At 39.7% G+C, this 18,302-nt stretch overlaps 1 protein-coding gene across 6 annotated transcripts in view; it reads right to left on the reverse strand.

Annotated features, from left to right (window-relative positions):
* The window catches only part of asap1b (ArfGAP with SH3 domain, ankyrin repeat and PH domain 1b), a 104,774-nt gene that overhangs the window by 11,313 nt on the left and 75,159 nt on the right, over positions 1-18,302 (reverse strand). For 3 of the 6 annotated variants that reach the window (XM_072691044.1, XM_072691061.1, XM_072691036.1), the window contains 9 exons: positions 13,985-14,118; positions 13,758-13,849; positions 13,369-13,555; positions 11,890-11,975; positions 10,071-10,186; positions 7,940-8,007; positions 6,697-6,804; positions 5,176-5,392; positions 182-250 (listed from right to left, as the gene is read on the reverse strand). In XM_072691044.1, the coding sequence (XP_072547145.1) occupies positions 182-250; positions 5,176-5,392; positions 6,697-6,804; positions 7,940-8,007; positions 10,071-10,186; positions 11,890-11,975; positions 13,369-13,555; positions 13,758-13,849; positions 13,985-14,118 (1,077 nt within the window). The remainder of the gene's footprint in view (positions 1-181; positions 251-5,175; positions 5,393-6,696; positions 6,805-7,939; positions 8,008-10,070; positions 10,187-11,889; positions 11,976-13,368; positions 13,556-13,757; positions 13,850-13,984; positions 14,119-18,302) is intronic. The other 3 variants (XM_072691029.1, XM_072691053.1, XM_072691020.1) reach the window with 1 other exon arrangement.

An 18,302-nucleotide genomic window follows, 5' to 3' on the forward strand; every position in this document is an offset into this window, starting at 1 on the left:
GGTAGCAAACAGTGACGATGCCACGACACAACTGCTACAGGTGTGTTTCAGCTATGCCTCCAAGCAAGATGCAGTGTTAGTGGGTTCAGCTCCAAGAATGTCGCTAAAGGATCAGAATAAGGCCATAACTGGATTACAAAAGGGAGGAGGAGCATATGCAAAGAAAAAGGAAGATAGTCACTGATGTATGGTCGAGTGCTAGCCAGAGTAGCATAGTGCGAATGAGAACCAAGGAATGCCAGAGGAGGAGCTGCAAAAAAAGAAAGAGAGAGAAAAGAGAGGAAAAAAAGGAAAGAGAGAGAGAAATGGCATTTACATAGAGGATGCTTTTATATAGGATTGCCAGTGTACACAATGTGAAATCAAGAAGGCAATAGAACAAGAAAAAGAAGAAGAAATAAACAATAATAATAAAAATAACCAATAAAAGCCATAAAATAGGATAAAAATAAAAACAATATTAATATATCAGAACAATCTTATTTAAATTAACGATTTTTCTTTCAAATATTTGATCATTTAATAACAGTTAATTACAATCATTCCCACCTTACTTCACATATAGTAACAGTTTAGTTTGTAATTAGTAGTTAGTAATAGTTTTTTTTCCAGAAACCACACATGCAGATCATACTGATATAATGTCAAATTGTGAGATTTGATATCTGATTTATACATAAAGTGCTTAGGATTTTTTTTTTGGTTACTGTTTGTTTTTCTTCCCTGTAATGTACAAAGTGGGTTTTGCACATCCTACAATGCCATGTTATGATACATTATGCCTTTATTAGCATAAAATACATATGCATTCTCTACTATATGTTAAATATTATATGATACGTCTCCTAATATCCAAAATTAGTAAGGTTATGGGACACCTTGGAAGGAGGGGGGTGTTAGACTGATCAGTGTAGCTCCTAAATATCACAATATCACTTTACTTGGATGGTCCATTATAGATGCCTCGTAAATGCTCACCTGACATTCAACTAAAATCAGCTGAAAATCTAATAAATGCCACTGAACTGAACTCCAAGTTGAATGTAAATAGTTGTTTATTTAATGTAACCTTTACCTTAACCCGACCCTTTTAGGGTTAGGTTTAGGGTTCGATTTAAGGTTTAGGTTAAGGTTAGGTCTAGGGTTCAGACAAGGGTAAGGTTAGGCCTAGGGTTAGGCGCACGGTTACATTCAATAGACAACCATCAGTTGAATGTCAGCTGAATGAGCATTTACGAGGCATCTACAATGGACCATCCAAGTGAAATTATACTTAACCTAAAGCACAGCACAACTGAGCCATACACAATACAAACACCAGAACTACCTCACGTAATGCTATACAAGATATCCATGCTTAGCCCTTACAACCACAACACATCAGAAAAGCTCAAGTGGCACTTAGCTGATACTGAGCACAAACTATAACTTGCAAAAAACTGTTGCAGATTTTCTACTGCTCTAAACAGTGCAGTCTGTGACAGACGTGAATCTAATGTTTCCGTTGGTCAGACTCTCTGTTTCAGTAGTCAAGTAGCCGATCTGCGGCACCATTTCAGGTGGAATGGAAAAACTGAATAATAAGCCTTCAGAAGAAGCTTCAGCTTTGAGTCAAAAACAGACTCCTCCTGAAAAGGTGCTACAACATATACTGATAAAGGCTAGAAGAACTATTTTTACACGTTATCTACGTTATCTAACTCCTCTAAATGCTTTGCCTGCTATGCTATACGTCCAAAGGCTTGCAGACACCTGCTCCTCCAGACCTGTTTCGGAAATGAAGGGTGAAGGCCTTGCACTAGATTATAGAACAATGCTGTGAGGATCTGACAGCCATGAGAGCATTAGTGAGGTCAGGTACTGCCACTCAAATGTACCCCAGAGATTCTGGTCACTGCTCCACAGCCCAGTGCTTTATAGGATGTCATTGGACATGGTGACTTTAGACTCCAGAGCATCCTGTTATATGGGCAATGCTTTTCTATAGTGATTAAATAGGCTTTGCGTGCACAACTAAATGTCTGTGTCAGTAATGGGTGCACCGTAAAGTAGCTGAACTCTTTTTGAGGAGTTTCTGGATACCTTTGCATGTTTGATGTTCGTTACAACGATGTTTAAAATCAAGCATTTATAGTTTGTGTGTATATATATATATATATATATATATATATATATATATATATATATATATATATATATTATTAGACAAGCAAACTTGGAGTCGAGTTGGATTCATGAGCAAAATTAATAACCCGATCTTCATCAGCTACACTGGAGCTAAGGGGAAGAATGTGTGAATTAGGTTTTGTGCTAAACTGTCCCTTTAACAAGACTGTGGTGCAGCTGCGCTCCTGCTGTTCTCCTCAGTGATGACGCATTAATGATCTACTGCCTGCTTTCATCTCACTCAAACAGAAAAGCACTGTGGTTGTGTGCAGTAAAGCAGTACTTACACTGACTGAATTCCTCCACTTTCCTTTCCTTCCTCCACTCACTGTCTCTCATCTCCTCCTATTTCTAGCCCACCTCTCTCTCTCTCTCTCTCTCTCTCTCTCTCTCTCTTTCTTTCTTTCTTTCTTCCCTCTTTTGCCTTGCCTGAAGCTACTCTTTTCCTTGGAAGGAACACCTCTGTCCCTCCCTTCAGAGTCCTGAAGCCAAACACCATTCCTCAGCAAGGTGTGTATGTGTGTGTGTGTGGGAGAGGCCCTTGGGAAACGTCCATTTCTTTACTCACTGGGAGAATGCATTGGGTTTAATAGATGGAGAGGTATGGACTGCATTCTGCACTTTATTAGGAACATCTTTCTTGGGAATTTATAGGCTGTCATCTCTGCAGTCATGGTGACATTTGCAACAGTTCAGTAGCTTTATCCAATATAAAATAAATAACAAACTGTGTTGGTTGTAAGTGGAGTTATTATGGCATATTATGTGTATACTGCCTCTGGTGTCCCGTAGGCTGTACTGTCACAGCAAGACAAAAGGAAGATGTCAACAAGAAGTATTTGTTCAATATGAAAATAAATTCATAAAGCATAAGAGTTTTATTTGTACAGTAACCTTCAGTTAGTTATACATCAGAAAGCTACACGTTACATGAATGGTTGTCACAAACACCTTGGCCATGTTTAAGCTGGATGTGCTGCAAACAGTATTAAACCCAGCGTGTTTAAATTACTTGACACCAGCCTCTTTTCCACTGCAGGACCAAATGGCCAGACCAAACCGCTCCACGCCGGTGCGGCCCTGTTGGACTAGTTACAGTCTCTTGTTTCATTTGCTGTGTTGCTAAATCAGGAGCAGGAAGTGCGTGTTGTTCTGTAATAATTATGTGGCATGGTCGTTCTTCAGTCCTGCACTACAACTACAAGGCTAAGGCAGTCAGCTAACGTACTGAAGCCGTAATTCCTCAGTTAGCACTGTGTATCTGCATGCATAAACCACTCTTGTCTAAAACCACGCCAAGGAGGCCATTTCATAGATAGTTCCAAATAATGCTGGAATCCAATTAAAACAGACTAGACTATATACAAAATATCATGATTTTGTGACTGTATATCATCTTCTATAGCTGTTTTTATCATAGAGTTTAAGTGTTTGCATCACAAATGTTGGGTGAGGCCTGTAGCCGACTCAAGTATGCTAAACTATATTTTGACAGTGCACTAAAGTCCTTAAAGAGCCACACTAAAGATCACTGCACATGGAACTGCTTTTCTTTTACTTATTAGACTTTGTTGCCATCATTTTCTGTACTGGAAATATAGAGAACCCAGATCTTGCACCACAAAAAAGACGCAGATATGGAGCCAATCAGCGGATCCCGACATCATTAAGCCCTCCCAATGAACCGGTTCTGTGGCCTGAAGTGCAATTAGCTGACTGTGCTGAGAAAACCGGATTAGCTTGGTTTATAAGTGCTCTGTTCCAAACAGTGTCCGTGTCCATCACCAAAACTACAGATTTCCCTTCGCTATTGTTAATGATAACATTGGTTTTATATGTTTTCCTTCCAACCAAGCTCTTCTAATAGTGCAATTTGAACAGTTCAATTTTCTAACTTATTATTATTATATTTAAATGTTTAATTTATATGAGCAGCACATTGAAAACGTATTTCACCTGCATTTTAAAACTTTTATACTGCTAAAGAGAGATTATATACACCCATCAGCCATAACATTGAAACCACCCTGTTTGAAAACTAATTGTCAACTGCATCAGCTTTACTGACCCCATATGAGCACTGTGTAGTTCTATAATCCCAGCCTGTAGTCCATATGTTTCTCTGCATACTTTATTAGCTTCCTTTTACCCTGTTCTTCAATGGTCAGGACCCCACAGGACCACCACAGAGCAGGCAGTATTTGGGTGGTGGGTCATTTTCAGCACTGCAGCGGCACTGACATAACAGTGGTGTTATGTAGTATGCAGAGAAACAGATGGACTATAGGCTGTAATTGTAGAACTACACAATGCTACAAAGAGGAGCTGATAAAATGAACAGTGAGTTTAAAAGGGAGGTGGTTTTAATGAAGTGGCCAGTTAAATATACATTTATGTGGTCAATAAAATAAATATTTGGTCTTGAGACTTACTATTGTTACTGTTGTTGGGTACTCCAGTGAGCTCTCTGCCAATAAGAGGGACTAGTCTGGTTGCCACAAGAGTGTCAGTCATTTTTATTACACTGTTATGTTCATTTGATCATATTTCATCATTAAGGTGAAATATGAAAAAGTATTTACTGATAAAAACTGTAATAGAGCAGACATTTCATCTAGTCACTGATGAGATTAAAAATCACTTTGTCAAGCAGTGTTTTTCAGTATTTATTTTGTTGATGTGATTAACACTTGCTTCACTAACATTAAGCAGACTCTCTTATGACAGGCTGTTGTGTAAGTGCATAGCTGTCCAGTATATCTTACTATGAAGGATTAAATAAGAGATTAAAGTATCCTGTTCTTCAACTCAGTTCAACTCTCTTTCACACAGCACTTTCTCATAAAGTCAAATCAGCTTAGTGACAAAAATAACTGCGGGCTGATTTAACTGTGCATCTGATATTAAAGTGCGTGGCCAGGACAAGAAAAGCTTGCAAGCTACCTGGTTGGTTTTAGCTGGAGAGAGTTTAGAGCGGGTGCCTGAGGTGTACTGGAGGGCGGGGTTTACCTTTGCCTGCGTTCCTGGGCGGCAGTGGTGGGGCGTCACTCACAGGGGAGGATGGACAGTCAGTGGAGACGCTGTACATTTGAGTGGTGAAGGAGCTATAGGAGAGACGCTGCTTATCACGGTGACCGAAAACAGGTAGAGAGAGCTTATCGTGAGGAGAAAGGCTGGAGGAGTGACAGAAACTCTGCGGCCTCCGATCCTTCTTTATGGGACTCGGCTGGGAAAGAGAAAGGGGAAGTTAAAGTAAGAGTCTGTTCGGAATTATGAGAAGCAGGGCTGTGAAAATAGTTTATTAAAGGATATTAAAATACTGCACAGGGCTGAAATAAGCAAATAAGCCCTATTTCTTAGAACGCAATAATTGTTGTAATTTATTTGCTTAGTGCCGGCATGAAAAGCATATTTCTACATAATTTTTTTGACATAATGAAGAGCCATTTTCTCACAACCATAGCGGTGTTTCAAGCATGGAATTTATTACGAAATAGAGAATGTTTACGTGCTTTAATAAAGACAATAAAATGATATGCTAAGCTAGCATTTATACAGTTATACTGATATATGTTCGCACTCACAAGAATGACTTGTTATGTATATGACCATAAGAGTATATAAAGAGGATACTTTAATAGGAACACTGTACTAATACTGGTTAGAGCCTCCCTTTTCCCTCAAAACTGCCTTAATTGTCCGTGGGATGGATTCCACAGAGTAAGATTATTAACTTGATTACATCATGTAATTTTTGCTGATTTCAGGAGAACTTTCCCATTAAACCACATCCCAAAAGCATTATATTGGATTCAGACCTGGTGGCTGGGAAGGCTACTGAAGAACACTGAACTGATCATCATGTTCATGAAACCAGTTTGAGACTAATTCTGCTGTGTAGAATGGTGGATTATCACACTGGAAGTAGCTGTTAGAAGATGGTCAATTGTAGTCATAAAGGAATGCACAAGAGATGCACAACTACACCCAGACTGTGACGCTTAAGCAATGATTAACTGGTGTTAAAGTGCACAAAGCAATTCCCCATTCCATTACACCACCTCCACCATACTGGACTGTTGACACAAGGCAGGTTGGGCCATTCATTGTTAATGGACCTGATGTTAAATGCTGACCCTACCATCTGTGTCATTAGACCAGGCTACATTTTCCAGTCTGTACCGTTTTAGTTTTGGTAAGCCTTAGCTTTTTTGTTCTTGCCTGACAGACGCGGAATACGGCGCAGCCTTCCTCTGCTGTAGCAGTTCAACCTCAAGGTTTGAAGTGTTGTGCTTTCTGAGATGCTTTTCTGCTCACCATGATTGTAGAGTGGTTATTTGAGAGTTAACGCAGCCTTTTTATCAGCTCCAATCAGTCTAGATCAATGCAATGCTCATCATTACTAGTGTGACTCTCTGAATTGATCTGCCCAGCATGAGGTCTGTGACATGACTCCGTTTAGAGTCTAATAGCAGTTAACAATCCTTTCACTGCTGTATTGTGGGGGTCCGTATATTATGTCTCTCTCACCTTGTCATCAAGATCATCATCGCTCTCGTCCATCTCCTCCAGTCTAAGGTTCCACTCATACTCCACGTGAACTTTGGGGTTAAACTTGCCTTCTGCAGCTTGCATCAACTTATTTGAACACAAACACACAAGCAGAACTTACAGTTTACACTCCATATTCTCAATTCTGTGCTGCCACCTAGTGTACAACTGTACACTCTCACACTGCTCCCCAGCACAGAAAACTCTAGACCTCTATAAGCAGTAAGCTTTCTTATTCCGATCTATAACTGGTCTATGTACTAAATAATATGCACATTTATTTACACAGCACATTTCAATTACAAATTATAAAATATAAACGGCTCTAATGCAGCAGCAACACTTCTATTTAGCTCAAGCACTAAGAATGAAAGTTCGTCTAGCAGCACACCACAGCCAGTTTTTTATTCAATATGTAAAATACTTATTTTTAGGCTCATTCTTAGGCTTTTTAGCCATTAAATACATAAACAAGCAAACAAACAAACTCATGAGATATCTGAATGCTAAAAATTAGCGAAATGTTAATGAATGTGGGACACAAGGGTTTCTACCAGGGACAGTAGAGGACAGATTTGCAATCAGTGTTCAAGCTGAGTATTGAGAGAGGTTATGGCACTCAACTACAGGTGTTAGCCACTTGCAAGCATGATCTCACACTCAGTGTGGACAGACAGGCAAAACAGTTGCTGATAGCCTCTCTGCACTCTCAAATTAAATGTAATAATGACAGAGCTGTCTCTGTAGCTGGCACTACACCATGAAAAAGCCTACCAGGTCATTCAAATTTAAAAACATCTCCACACTATATGACTTTTAAGTCCAGGTAACTGTATTTATTAATACATTATATCATTATATTAGCTCCATTTACCATTTAGAAACACTGTGTGGTTCTATAATTACAGACTGCTGTCCATCTGTTTTTCTGCATACTTTATTAGCCTCCTTTCACCCTGTTCTTCACTGTTCAGGACCCCCCCTCCCAATGATACGAGTGAATCAGACAGCAGTGCTGCTGGAGTTTTTAAACACCTCGGCATCACTGCTGGACTGAAACGACCAGTGTCCTGTTACCACTGATGCATCTGCACAGCAATAGATGATTTTCTGTCTCTGACTGTACATCTACAAGGTGGACAAACTAAGGAGGGGCGTCTATTAGAGTGGACACAGTATTTAAAAACGGGTCTGTCCTTTAAAGAACACCATTTTTACTTACAGCCTCTGCACATTGGTCGATCCTCATTCGCCTGGCCACATCTAATGCAGTCTCTCCATTCTGATTGGCTGAAAGAAACAGAAGCAGAAAAACATATACTGCATTAAAGTTGTTTAAATAAAAAAACCTTCTGTTTTAGGTAAAAAAAAAAAAAAAATAATATATATATATATATATATATATATATATTTGAGGCTTGTTCAGGTCCACCTCCTGCCTCAAGCTCCCTGATATTGGAGCACCCAGTCTGTGGGAAAGTGAATGGCCATAACTGGTTTGGAAGCTTTAATATTTGTTATTTCAAACAATAAATGACCACAAGAGGGTACAATTTCTCAGTTTCAAGCTATGATTAAACAAAGAAATAAATAAATACATGATTAAATAATGAGGATCCTTCAATGTTGTCAAGTTTTCTCTATTTTACAAAGTTGTGTGTTCTGCACATTTCCTTACACAGTGTCCGTGCTACAGTGCTATCCACCTTATTTTCCATTGAACAGTGAGGGTGGTCATCTTTGGTAACTTTGCGTTAGAACTTCCTACAGCAGATCCATTCATTACAACCACAGTGATAATAAACACATAGTGAGTAGAAGAATATGCTTGGTTAGAGGGTGTCAAGATAATTGGAAGAAGAGCAGAAGAACAACAGTCTTATGAACCCAAGACAAAAAGGATTGGAGTGCTGTGAAGCACTCCAGTCACCTTTCACCTTTCACCTTCTCTCCACATTTTATTAGGACTTATTCTACAATAGTTTGTGTTAATTTTGTGCCTCAAACATCTACACACAATCACCAATAATTCTGAAGTGAGCTTTCACTTCAGAATTATTGGTGATTGTGTGTAGAGGTTTTTAGAAAAAATTATTTTACACAAGTCACTTGAGTATTTGTTATCATTTTCAGCTCCTTGCACAGATGGGTATGGAATCCGGCTAGGCCACTCAAGGACATTCCCAGACTTTCCCTGAATCCACTCCTTTGTTCTTTTTGCTGTGTGCTTTGGGTCGTTGTCATGTTGGAAGATAAACCTTCAGTCCAGTCTAAGGTCCAGAGCGCTCTGGAACAGGTTTTCTTCAAACATCTTTGCAATTAGCTGCATTTATCTTTCCCCCTATCAGGACTAGCTGCCCCAGTCCAGCTGCTGAGAAACAGCCCCACAACATGATGCTGCCACCGCCATGCTGCACTACAGGGGTGGCTTTAACAAAATGATGAGCGGTGCCTAGTTTCCTCCAGACGTGACTCTTGGAATGCAGGCCAAAATGTTCAATTGTGGTTTCATCAGACCAGAGAATCGTGTTTCTTGTGTTTTGAGAGTCCTCTAGGCTCCTTTTGGAAAACTTTAAGCAGGCTGTCATTTACCAAAGAGTGGCTTCCATCTGGCCACTCTACCATAAAGGTGTGATTTGTGGGTTCAACCATAGACGCACGTCCACTTCTTTTTTGGATATGGTGCCACACAGCAGTCAGACCTTTTCGTGTTGTATTGGAAAGCTACTTATATATGCTCTAAAACGTTCTAAATAATGGTAAAGAGCCTGTTAAAACACTGGGTTAGCATAGCTAGCTAGCTAAGCGGCAGAAACGCTTGAAAATGGACACTGGCAGAATAAGTTGGATAAACAAACACTTTGTGTCTTTTGATGCTGTCATTTTGATGTGAAATCTTTGAACTCTTAAAGAAAGCATTTAGGCTCATTTTCCTATGGTTGTAACAAACAAGTTTTCATCTTAAAAATGTACTTTTCAAGCGTTCAGTTTTCTCAATATAGACATTTTTCACATGTAACTGTCACTGAAAACGTGTGTGTATATGTGCGTGTTTCTACTTTGAGAAAGAGTTTTAACCTAATTTTTTTTTTTTAATAAATGAATGGCAGAAAAGTATATGCATTTTACCAATATCAACATATAAATGTATAAAAATGCATAAAATATGTAGGTTTACTAGCTAGTAAACAAAATGGTTCTAACTACAATTTAGACAATGCGACCATTAGGTCCCCATCGTCACTGTAAAGAAAATGAGCTGCTGTACAAAGTTGTTCAGTACTGCTGGATGAAGGATTAACTCAACATAGACAGTGAACCAAAACCAATGTGTGTGCATGTGACCGACTCACTGATGTCAGTAGCAGGTTTGCCTCTCAGGAGAAGTTTGAGGCATTCGTGCTTTTCGTAGATGCAGCAGTAATGCAGGGCTGTGTTGCCTCTCTCTGTCTGTTTATCCAGATTTCCGCTACAAGACACACACAGGGGGGCAGTGCATTGATGACGGACACAAAGAAAAGATTCAATATTCATTTACCAACTCACTTTTTAAATCACTGCAACAACTGAAAAGGCCACTTTTGCATGTTTCTCATAAACTGGAATCTACTGCCTTCCTGCCCTGCAGACTGGAAGCGCTGACATTAATAGGCTGCATGAGCTCTGCTTCTTGATATGACTAATGCTCTTATGTAAGCTGGATAAAACATACCCGGCAGGACCGAAAAGGCTGTCATGTTAAGTGTACTGTACTGCTCATGCACTGCTCTTAGTATTATGACTATAAGCTGGGGCTTTTGACTAAACCTCAGTTAGTGAAATGAGTTCTACATGCTGTGAAGTGAAACAGAAATGACAGGAAAACAGCTAATTGCTACTGGGGTCGTAGAACTTATCATCTGTAATCATTATAACAAGACTGAACTTTCTTCCAATCCTCAAAAAAGGCTGAAATTCTCCAATAAGCCCTCTAATAAAGCACTTGTTTTATTTATTGAGTTTGTTGAATATTAGTGTATTAATTGATTTAGACAGTCAAAAATAATGCAGGCTAATCAGTTACTATGAATCATATAGAGTTCCAAATGTGTTTGAATATATTCTGCAATGACCATATCTAGCAGCAGAATCTTCATGCTTCTTTGATTTGCAACAGGAGATGCTATGCTAAAACTGCTAATACATACTGGACTCCAATCTCATCTATGTAAATATACACCCAGAAAAGTCTCTCACCCCACTTAAAACTCATTCAGATGTTTTGTGCAATGTGGTTAAAAACATGACGACTTTTTTCAGTCTGTAAAGCAAAAATGTACTTTTGAGTTGTTTGAGTAGTTTTCCGATTGAATTTTGAAGGACATAAATTAAGATTCTGGCACTTATATACCAAGATGAGATCAGTCCAAGTCCAGAGTCTGTTAGCACTGCTAGTCTAGCATCTCCTAAAAACTAAAAAAGCGTCCCATCTGGACCACGGCACTACTTAACAACATCTCTACATTAACAATACCCAAACACACTCAATTATTTCTATTAATTTTATTATTATCTATTAATATTCTACTTAATTGGAAAAATGGAACCACAATCTCCATAAAACTGGCATACCTTCCTTACAGATCACTGCACCTTGTAAAAATGACCGCAAGTTTAAAAAAATAGCACAGATCATTTGAAGAAACCTGGTCATCCTTTCTACCTTATGTTAAAAGCTGACTACATCTGTCCTCTTTTAACACTCATTTTAAAGTATACACCAAAGTATACTTTATCTCTCACATTTTCTCAAATAGCAACCCTTTAACAACATGTGGGCTACATGCTTTAGTGTTTGTCTATGAATGTTCTGCCTGTCAACTCATATCAGTGTATGTCTATGTCTGTTCTAGGTCTGCCTGTCTTGTCTAAGTCTGTTCAGCCAAGTCTGTTTATACGGTTCACCATTTAGATTACTCAACTGGGGAATATGGGTGGTGATAACGAAGCTTTGGGGATCTATGGGTGAGGATATTACTGCTTTAGGGGGAAGCGTTTAATCTATGCTAATTTGACTTTTTGCCAAACAATTCCTTAATCTAATAAACAAGCAAGAACAATATCAATAATAAATTACACCCCAGTTCAGTGTTGGGTCTGCTGAAGCTGCTGGGATGTATGCGGTTTCTTTACCTGTTCTGAACTAGGAAGTCGACCAGATGCAGTGAGGTGTGGTCAGCAGTCCTCACAGCAAAGTGCAGTGCTGTTTCCCCAGCCTCCTGCAAGGGTCAGTCAGAAAATACACAGTTAAAGGAATAAAATCCCCCTAATGCAATACTTCTGGGGAAGAAAACAAACAAACAAACAAACCAACATTTTTCTATTCTCAATAACATCATGGTGGTTAAAGTAGTCTGTAGACAGTTATTCAAACAGAAATATACATGAATTTATTTATACTTGAATGCCTTGAACATGATTTGCATGCAGTCTAACTCTTTTACATGATCACCTTTCATAATGCATAGATAGCCACTGCAACACATGCAGTAAAGGTACCAGACCCAGTCCTGCAACACAGCAGTGTGAAGATATTCAGAAACAGGTACCATAATATTCAACACACACTATACTGTTACCATGGACATTCTGTAATGCTGTCACTGCAACAGATTACAATTTCAGATTTGAGACCATGTGGTCATGTGGTCACACTGTGATCATGGGCTTTACTTGATGTTTGCCCAGCTGTTTTAGTGTCACTGGTATGGACACCTTTGCAGCTCACTGTAAATAACTACAACTGTGTCTATTTATACTCAGTGAGCCATACAGAATTGTCTTATTGTCTTACAGTGCCCTGCAAGTATCTCTCTGCCAAAAATACAGAATGTTTATAGGTTTAAGCCACAATCTTTCAGAACTACTGTAATACAATTTCTCACACATCAGGCAGCATATTTGTATAGATTATGTGTTATACGTTTCTGTAATGCAGCTTCAGTCTGCCTCCTATCACCACCACCACCGTAAACATGCTTGTTTCTGAAACTTGCAGTATGGGGCAGTGGTGGCTCAGCGGTTAGAGCACCGGGTTATCGATAACAGGGTTGTGGGTTCGATTCCCGGGCTTGGCAAGCTGTCACTGTTGGGCCCTTGAGCAAGGGCTCAAGGGCCCGGGCGCTGGAGTTGGCTGCCCACCGCTCTGGGTGCGTGTGTGTGTACTCACTGCCCCTAGCTCACTAGTGTGTGTGTGAGTGTGTGTTCACTACCACAGATGGGTTAAATGCGGAGGACCCATTTCGCTGTACAGTGCACACTTTACAGTGGCAAATACATGCACTTTACCTTTACCTTTAAACAACTGACACTGTGGGATTATAATATTATGTATATAATATAATATAACGAAATGGCTATATCCGGATTTTAGATGATCCCAGGTTTCTACTATGACCATTGTAAAGAAATGGGAAGCAGCGAGTTTCTCCAGATTGGAGACTACGTCTTCCAAAAAGTTCTAAGTAAAACCACATTCAGTCTGAGAGAAGACTGTAACAGCTTTGTAAAAGCTTACTGACCAGGTCAACACAAACTTTATAAGCACTCTACTGTTAAAAAGTTTGGGATCACTAAAGTGCCAGTGAGTGAACTAGTGCTTTAGACAATCACCTGTCCGGCATCAGGAAGAGGCTCCATAAGCTCCACCCCCTCCGCATACACCTGGATTAGGGCCAGCAGGTCACGTGATCTGACCGCCTCGTACAGCTCGCTCATCTTCACCGCTGCAGAGATGCACATCTTCCTCGCAAACTTATGATCCACATATTTGGCATTTATAAACTCCTTACGAACCGTCCTGAAAAAGAACAAAAAAGAAAATGTACATGTTGGCAAATGTCATAAAGACACAAAAATGAATACGGAACAAAGAATCCAGATAAAGACTGCATCCACTTTGTATCATCAGCTATTTTTGTTATTAAAAGATAAATCCAGCCTGAGACGCTGCTGGGACCGAGGAAAAAAGAAAGATGTGAAACGTTTGGCAGCAGACTCACATATCACTGGACGGAGAGGGCTTTGGGGAGGGACAGGGAAGATTCCCCTCCATTATCTCATTAAAATTACTGTTCCCAACATTCTTGGCCAGCTGAGAGAGAGAGAGAGAGAGAGAGAGAGAGAGAGAGAGAAGAAAGCAGCAGAAATGAGGCAGATGTTTCAGTCGAAAACATTTAGCTTGGCTACTGTGTGAGAATCATCTCTTTTAGGCAGCTGATGAACACACCAAGAGTTCAGATGTTCCCAGTTTGTCCAGTTCCATGGACTGAATGCGAGAGATGTGCACTCCCATCTCCCTGTGGATGCCCGAGCACTCGATACACGTCAGGATCCCAAGATTGGTTGACAGCCATTTTGGATCTGATGTGGTAAACAAGAAACAAAGCAGGTTTTAAAAAAAGAATAGTGTAATTATACACTCATTCTTTATCCCTCGTAGCTCATTGAAACAAACTCGAATAATGTTGAAAGTGCAGATTCTAAACTTTCAGTCCATATCATATATCTGCTTTTGGAAGCTGATATGCAAGTGAAAGATTGTATTATTCTCACTTATTATTGACAATTTATTAAATGACGTATTTATAAAATGTCTAGTGTGTGCAAATTGCTGCCGTTCGGTGTCTTCTGTGAGTTTCTAAAGGTGCATGTCCATGATTGGCCACATGAGGGTGCTTCGTCTATAAAAGAGGACATCAAGACACTTCAGAGGGACACATTCTCCGCTCCTCCCTTTTCACAAAACCTGATGGAACCACTGTCCAGACCAACCAGGCACTCTACACAGAGGTCCACCTCTGTAATACAGGTAACCTTGTAAGTCCCTCTGGATAAGAGCGTCAGTTAAACATCATAAATGTAAAATGTAAATATAAGTGTCTCTACTGTCCAGAGACAGCTTTCTGTTTGATTCTAAAGCACTGCTGTGAGGATTTGACTGCATTCAGCAAGAAGTGTGCATTAGTCAAGGCATAACACTTAACGCCCCTTAAAATTTTACTTTAGTAATTTCAAATTCTTGAAATCTCTACGTAACTTTCAGACAGCCCAACAGGGAGCATAAAATATGTATCTGGTTTTATTTTCTTATTAATGTTATTAAATTGTATTACTATGTGAATATTGTCTAATAATTATTTAAGATAATTGAGGTCTCCAAAACTCAAATTTGCATTAAATGTGATGCACTCAGCTCTAACTCAGCTCTGAAGGCTTAAACTGGGCCATAAAGAAAAGAAAACTGGGCCAACATCTTCACAAGCATGGCTGCATTTCAAGGGCTTCGACACTAGGGGGCCTTGTTGGACTCATGATGAATCCCAAGTCAGATCCTTGGACTTGGCTTGATTTTGAAGGTTAAAAAAAACAACAAAAAAACAAAAACAAGCAAGTGACATTTGCTGTGATGCACAGACTCACATACACTACACAGAGGAAGGAAACGTAAGGAAACTGAGCCTGTTGTGATATTCCAGAGTGTCTGTGTGTGTGTGTGTGTGTGTGTGTTTGTACAACAAACTGTAAGCTCCAGTCTTACTGGTACATCAGTACACACATATAAAGTAAGTAAATGAAAAAGCACGTAAACAAACGAATGTAGGGCAAAATGGAAGAACACACTGAGGATGTAGGGATGGATCAAAGTCAAAGAGCAAACAAATTTAGCACTGAGCATAAGAGCATAAGCTTCTTACACTAAAGAGAGACTTTAACACTATCCCAGCAACACACACACAGGGCACTGTCCCCCTCTGTACATCGTCTCAACACTACATTAAAAGGAGCACTCCGGCCAAAATGACACATTTGACCACCGTTGCATCTGTTGTAAACACACCTACACAACTCCTCCTGCAGTGCCGTAGAAGAGTAGGGAGTATGATTTTCCTGTTTTTAATGCTGTACGTTAAGGTAGGAGGACCTTTTGGGGTTGATCTGTGTGTGGGCGGCTGGAAATGTGGTTCTGCACTGGGTGGCTAACACAGAGGACAGATCGGTAGATCTGTATTTATTAGCCTCCACATCAGTGGATTTCTCCACTGCTATGGGGACAAAAAAAACCCTAAGGACGTACATTATATGGACAAAAGTATTGGGACACCTCAACATTCATAAAAGCTATAAAAATGTATTTGTTAGAGTAACTGTCTCTACTGTGCAGGGAAGGCTTTCTGCTAGATTTGATGGTGGAGATTTGATTGCATTCAGCGACAAAAGCAGGAGAGTGGCCAGGATGTTAGATGATCATCACCCTAACTCGTCCAATGAGTACTGGATAAAGCACTATATTCTAGAGAACACAGTTCCACTGCTCCACAGCATTGTGCAAATACGTTCATGTTTCTCTGTTCTATGGAATTCAATTTGCAGTGCTTCTCTACTGGGCCTAGACAAACTATGTGTGTGTGTGTGTGTGTGTGTGTGTGTGTGTGTGTGTGTGTGTGTGTGTGTGTGTGAGTGTGTGTGTAGTGAAAAAAATGAGGAAAATGATGGACAAGAACATACAAAAATGCTGAGGAAAACTACAAAGGTTATAATAGAATAATAAAATGTCTAAATATTAAATGATAGTTTTAGGACAGAATGCCCATTTGATACTAACACAGCAACAGGCCTGTGCTAAAGCCACGCCTGCTCTGGCCGCGCTGACCTCTAAAGGGCCAGCTGAGCTCTGAAGAGGCAAAATATAGGAAATGCTAAAATATGAAATCGACATTTCTAAGCATAATCACTTTGTCCCCACTGGCTCTAATTATACTAATAAAAGAGAAACTGCACACACAGACAATCAAGAGACTGCATCATCTCTGTGATTACACTGTTAACTGTAGATCCTATAGTCAGCATGATAATTACCTTAGTCCATTCACAGCACCAACCACAGCAGTTAGACATCTATACAGTTGTAAACTACAAGTATATAAATATCTAACAGAATTCTGCTTACTTTAGATTTTTTTATTATTGAGACTGACTAGGCTAGCATGCTGGTCGCTGTTGCTGAGAGAAGCTGAATACACAGGTTCACTTAAGTCTTTTCACTGCTGCCAACCACAGGTGTTAGTCCCAGTTTGTGGTACCATACTGTGGTGAATTAATAACGTCATGGCATAATCAGGTTCACTTTTGTGTTTTTTGATGTTTACAATTAGCAAGTTAGCTAAAATTAGCAAGCTAAGAGAATCAAAAATGGAGGACTTTTTGGTGGCCAGTTTCAGGTCCAGTCTTAGTCCCGCCCATTATGCAATGCATGACAGGAAAAATGTCTATATTGTAAATGTCTAGTGTGATCACGGGTTAGTAGTCTACTAGTAAACATAAAGCACTTTTTTATTATACATCATCTATTTTGTCTGTATCAAAAAAGTATGACTCCATACACCACAATGTATCAAACCAAACAGTTGTTGTGAAACACACCAAAGATATAAACAGAAATCCCCAGACATGGCTATTTGAAATAGGATAGCAGTTATGCCGATAGACTGTTATGCCGATAGAGCAAGAAAACATCAAAAACAGGAAAGAGCTGTTGTGCGACTGACTGTACCAACAGATTCGGCAAGAATTCAGAGCCATCATTTTACAGGTTGCCAAAAACTAAAGAAAAAGAAGATTGGAGTATTGCTGCAATTCACAAAAACAACAGAAATCCATTAGAAGTAATGCTCTGAAGACAGGTGGGGTTCAGGGTTCGATTAAAAGGCAGAGCAAGCAAACCTGGATGAGCCAGTCTACTAAATGTGCCCAAGACCATTCATTCGTCATTGTGCTTTTAGGTATGAGGCGTTAACCTCTAAACGGGCGTGATTTCAGCCTCAGTTAGCTGGACGTTCCAGGCTACACATCGATGTCCACTGATCATTGGTTCTTTGGTCATATGGATGGACTGCTGTCGAGTTCAACTGCCTTTAACTTGAGCAGATAACCGCTTGTTTCTTTCTCAGTTTGGCCACTTTCTCTAATAAACAGCAAGGTTGATAAATGTTCTGCCACTCAGTCCGAGTAAAGGGGGAACATGATATCAATGCATACCCTCTATAATACATTGTATATTTGGGGGGGTGTGCATTTCTTCCTGTAGGGTAGTAGAGTGCTTGAGCAGTACGAGCTTGATCACTACAGGCGGATAATACGCTGACATGGTATCGTTCCTGTATAAATACTGTGCTTCCGACTGCAGTTTCATTACAAAGAGCCTATTTAGCCCTGTTTAACTGGAAAAAGAACAGTTTTCAAAAGCCACACAACATCGTGATAAACTGTTGTTGCCAGATCGCCCACACCTGACCACCTACTATAAGTTGCTAATGTCAAGTGAAGTGCTTCAGTTAAGCAGCTCATTTTAGAGCTCAGAATGCTATAAAACCGCTCCAGGTAGATCAGTAGATGTTCATGGTTTCTGTATTGGTCTCGGAAAATAAAAAGCTGTATTGTTCCACATCTACTGGCTAAGAGAGTCTGATGCTAATCTCAGCATCTAACAGTTGGTTGAAGACGTCTGCAATCAGACAATTCCCAGTTTGTCTCCTGCTGCTTTCCAC

The sequence above is a fragment of the Salminus brasiliensis genome, chromosome 1 (genome assembly GCF_030463535.1).
Source record: "Salminus brasiliensis chromosome 1, fSalBra1.hap2, whole genome shotgun sequence".
Lineage (NCBI taxonomy): Eukaryota > Metazoa > Chordata > Actinopteri > Characiformes > Bryconidae > Salminus > Salminus brasiliensis.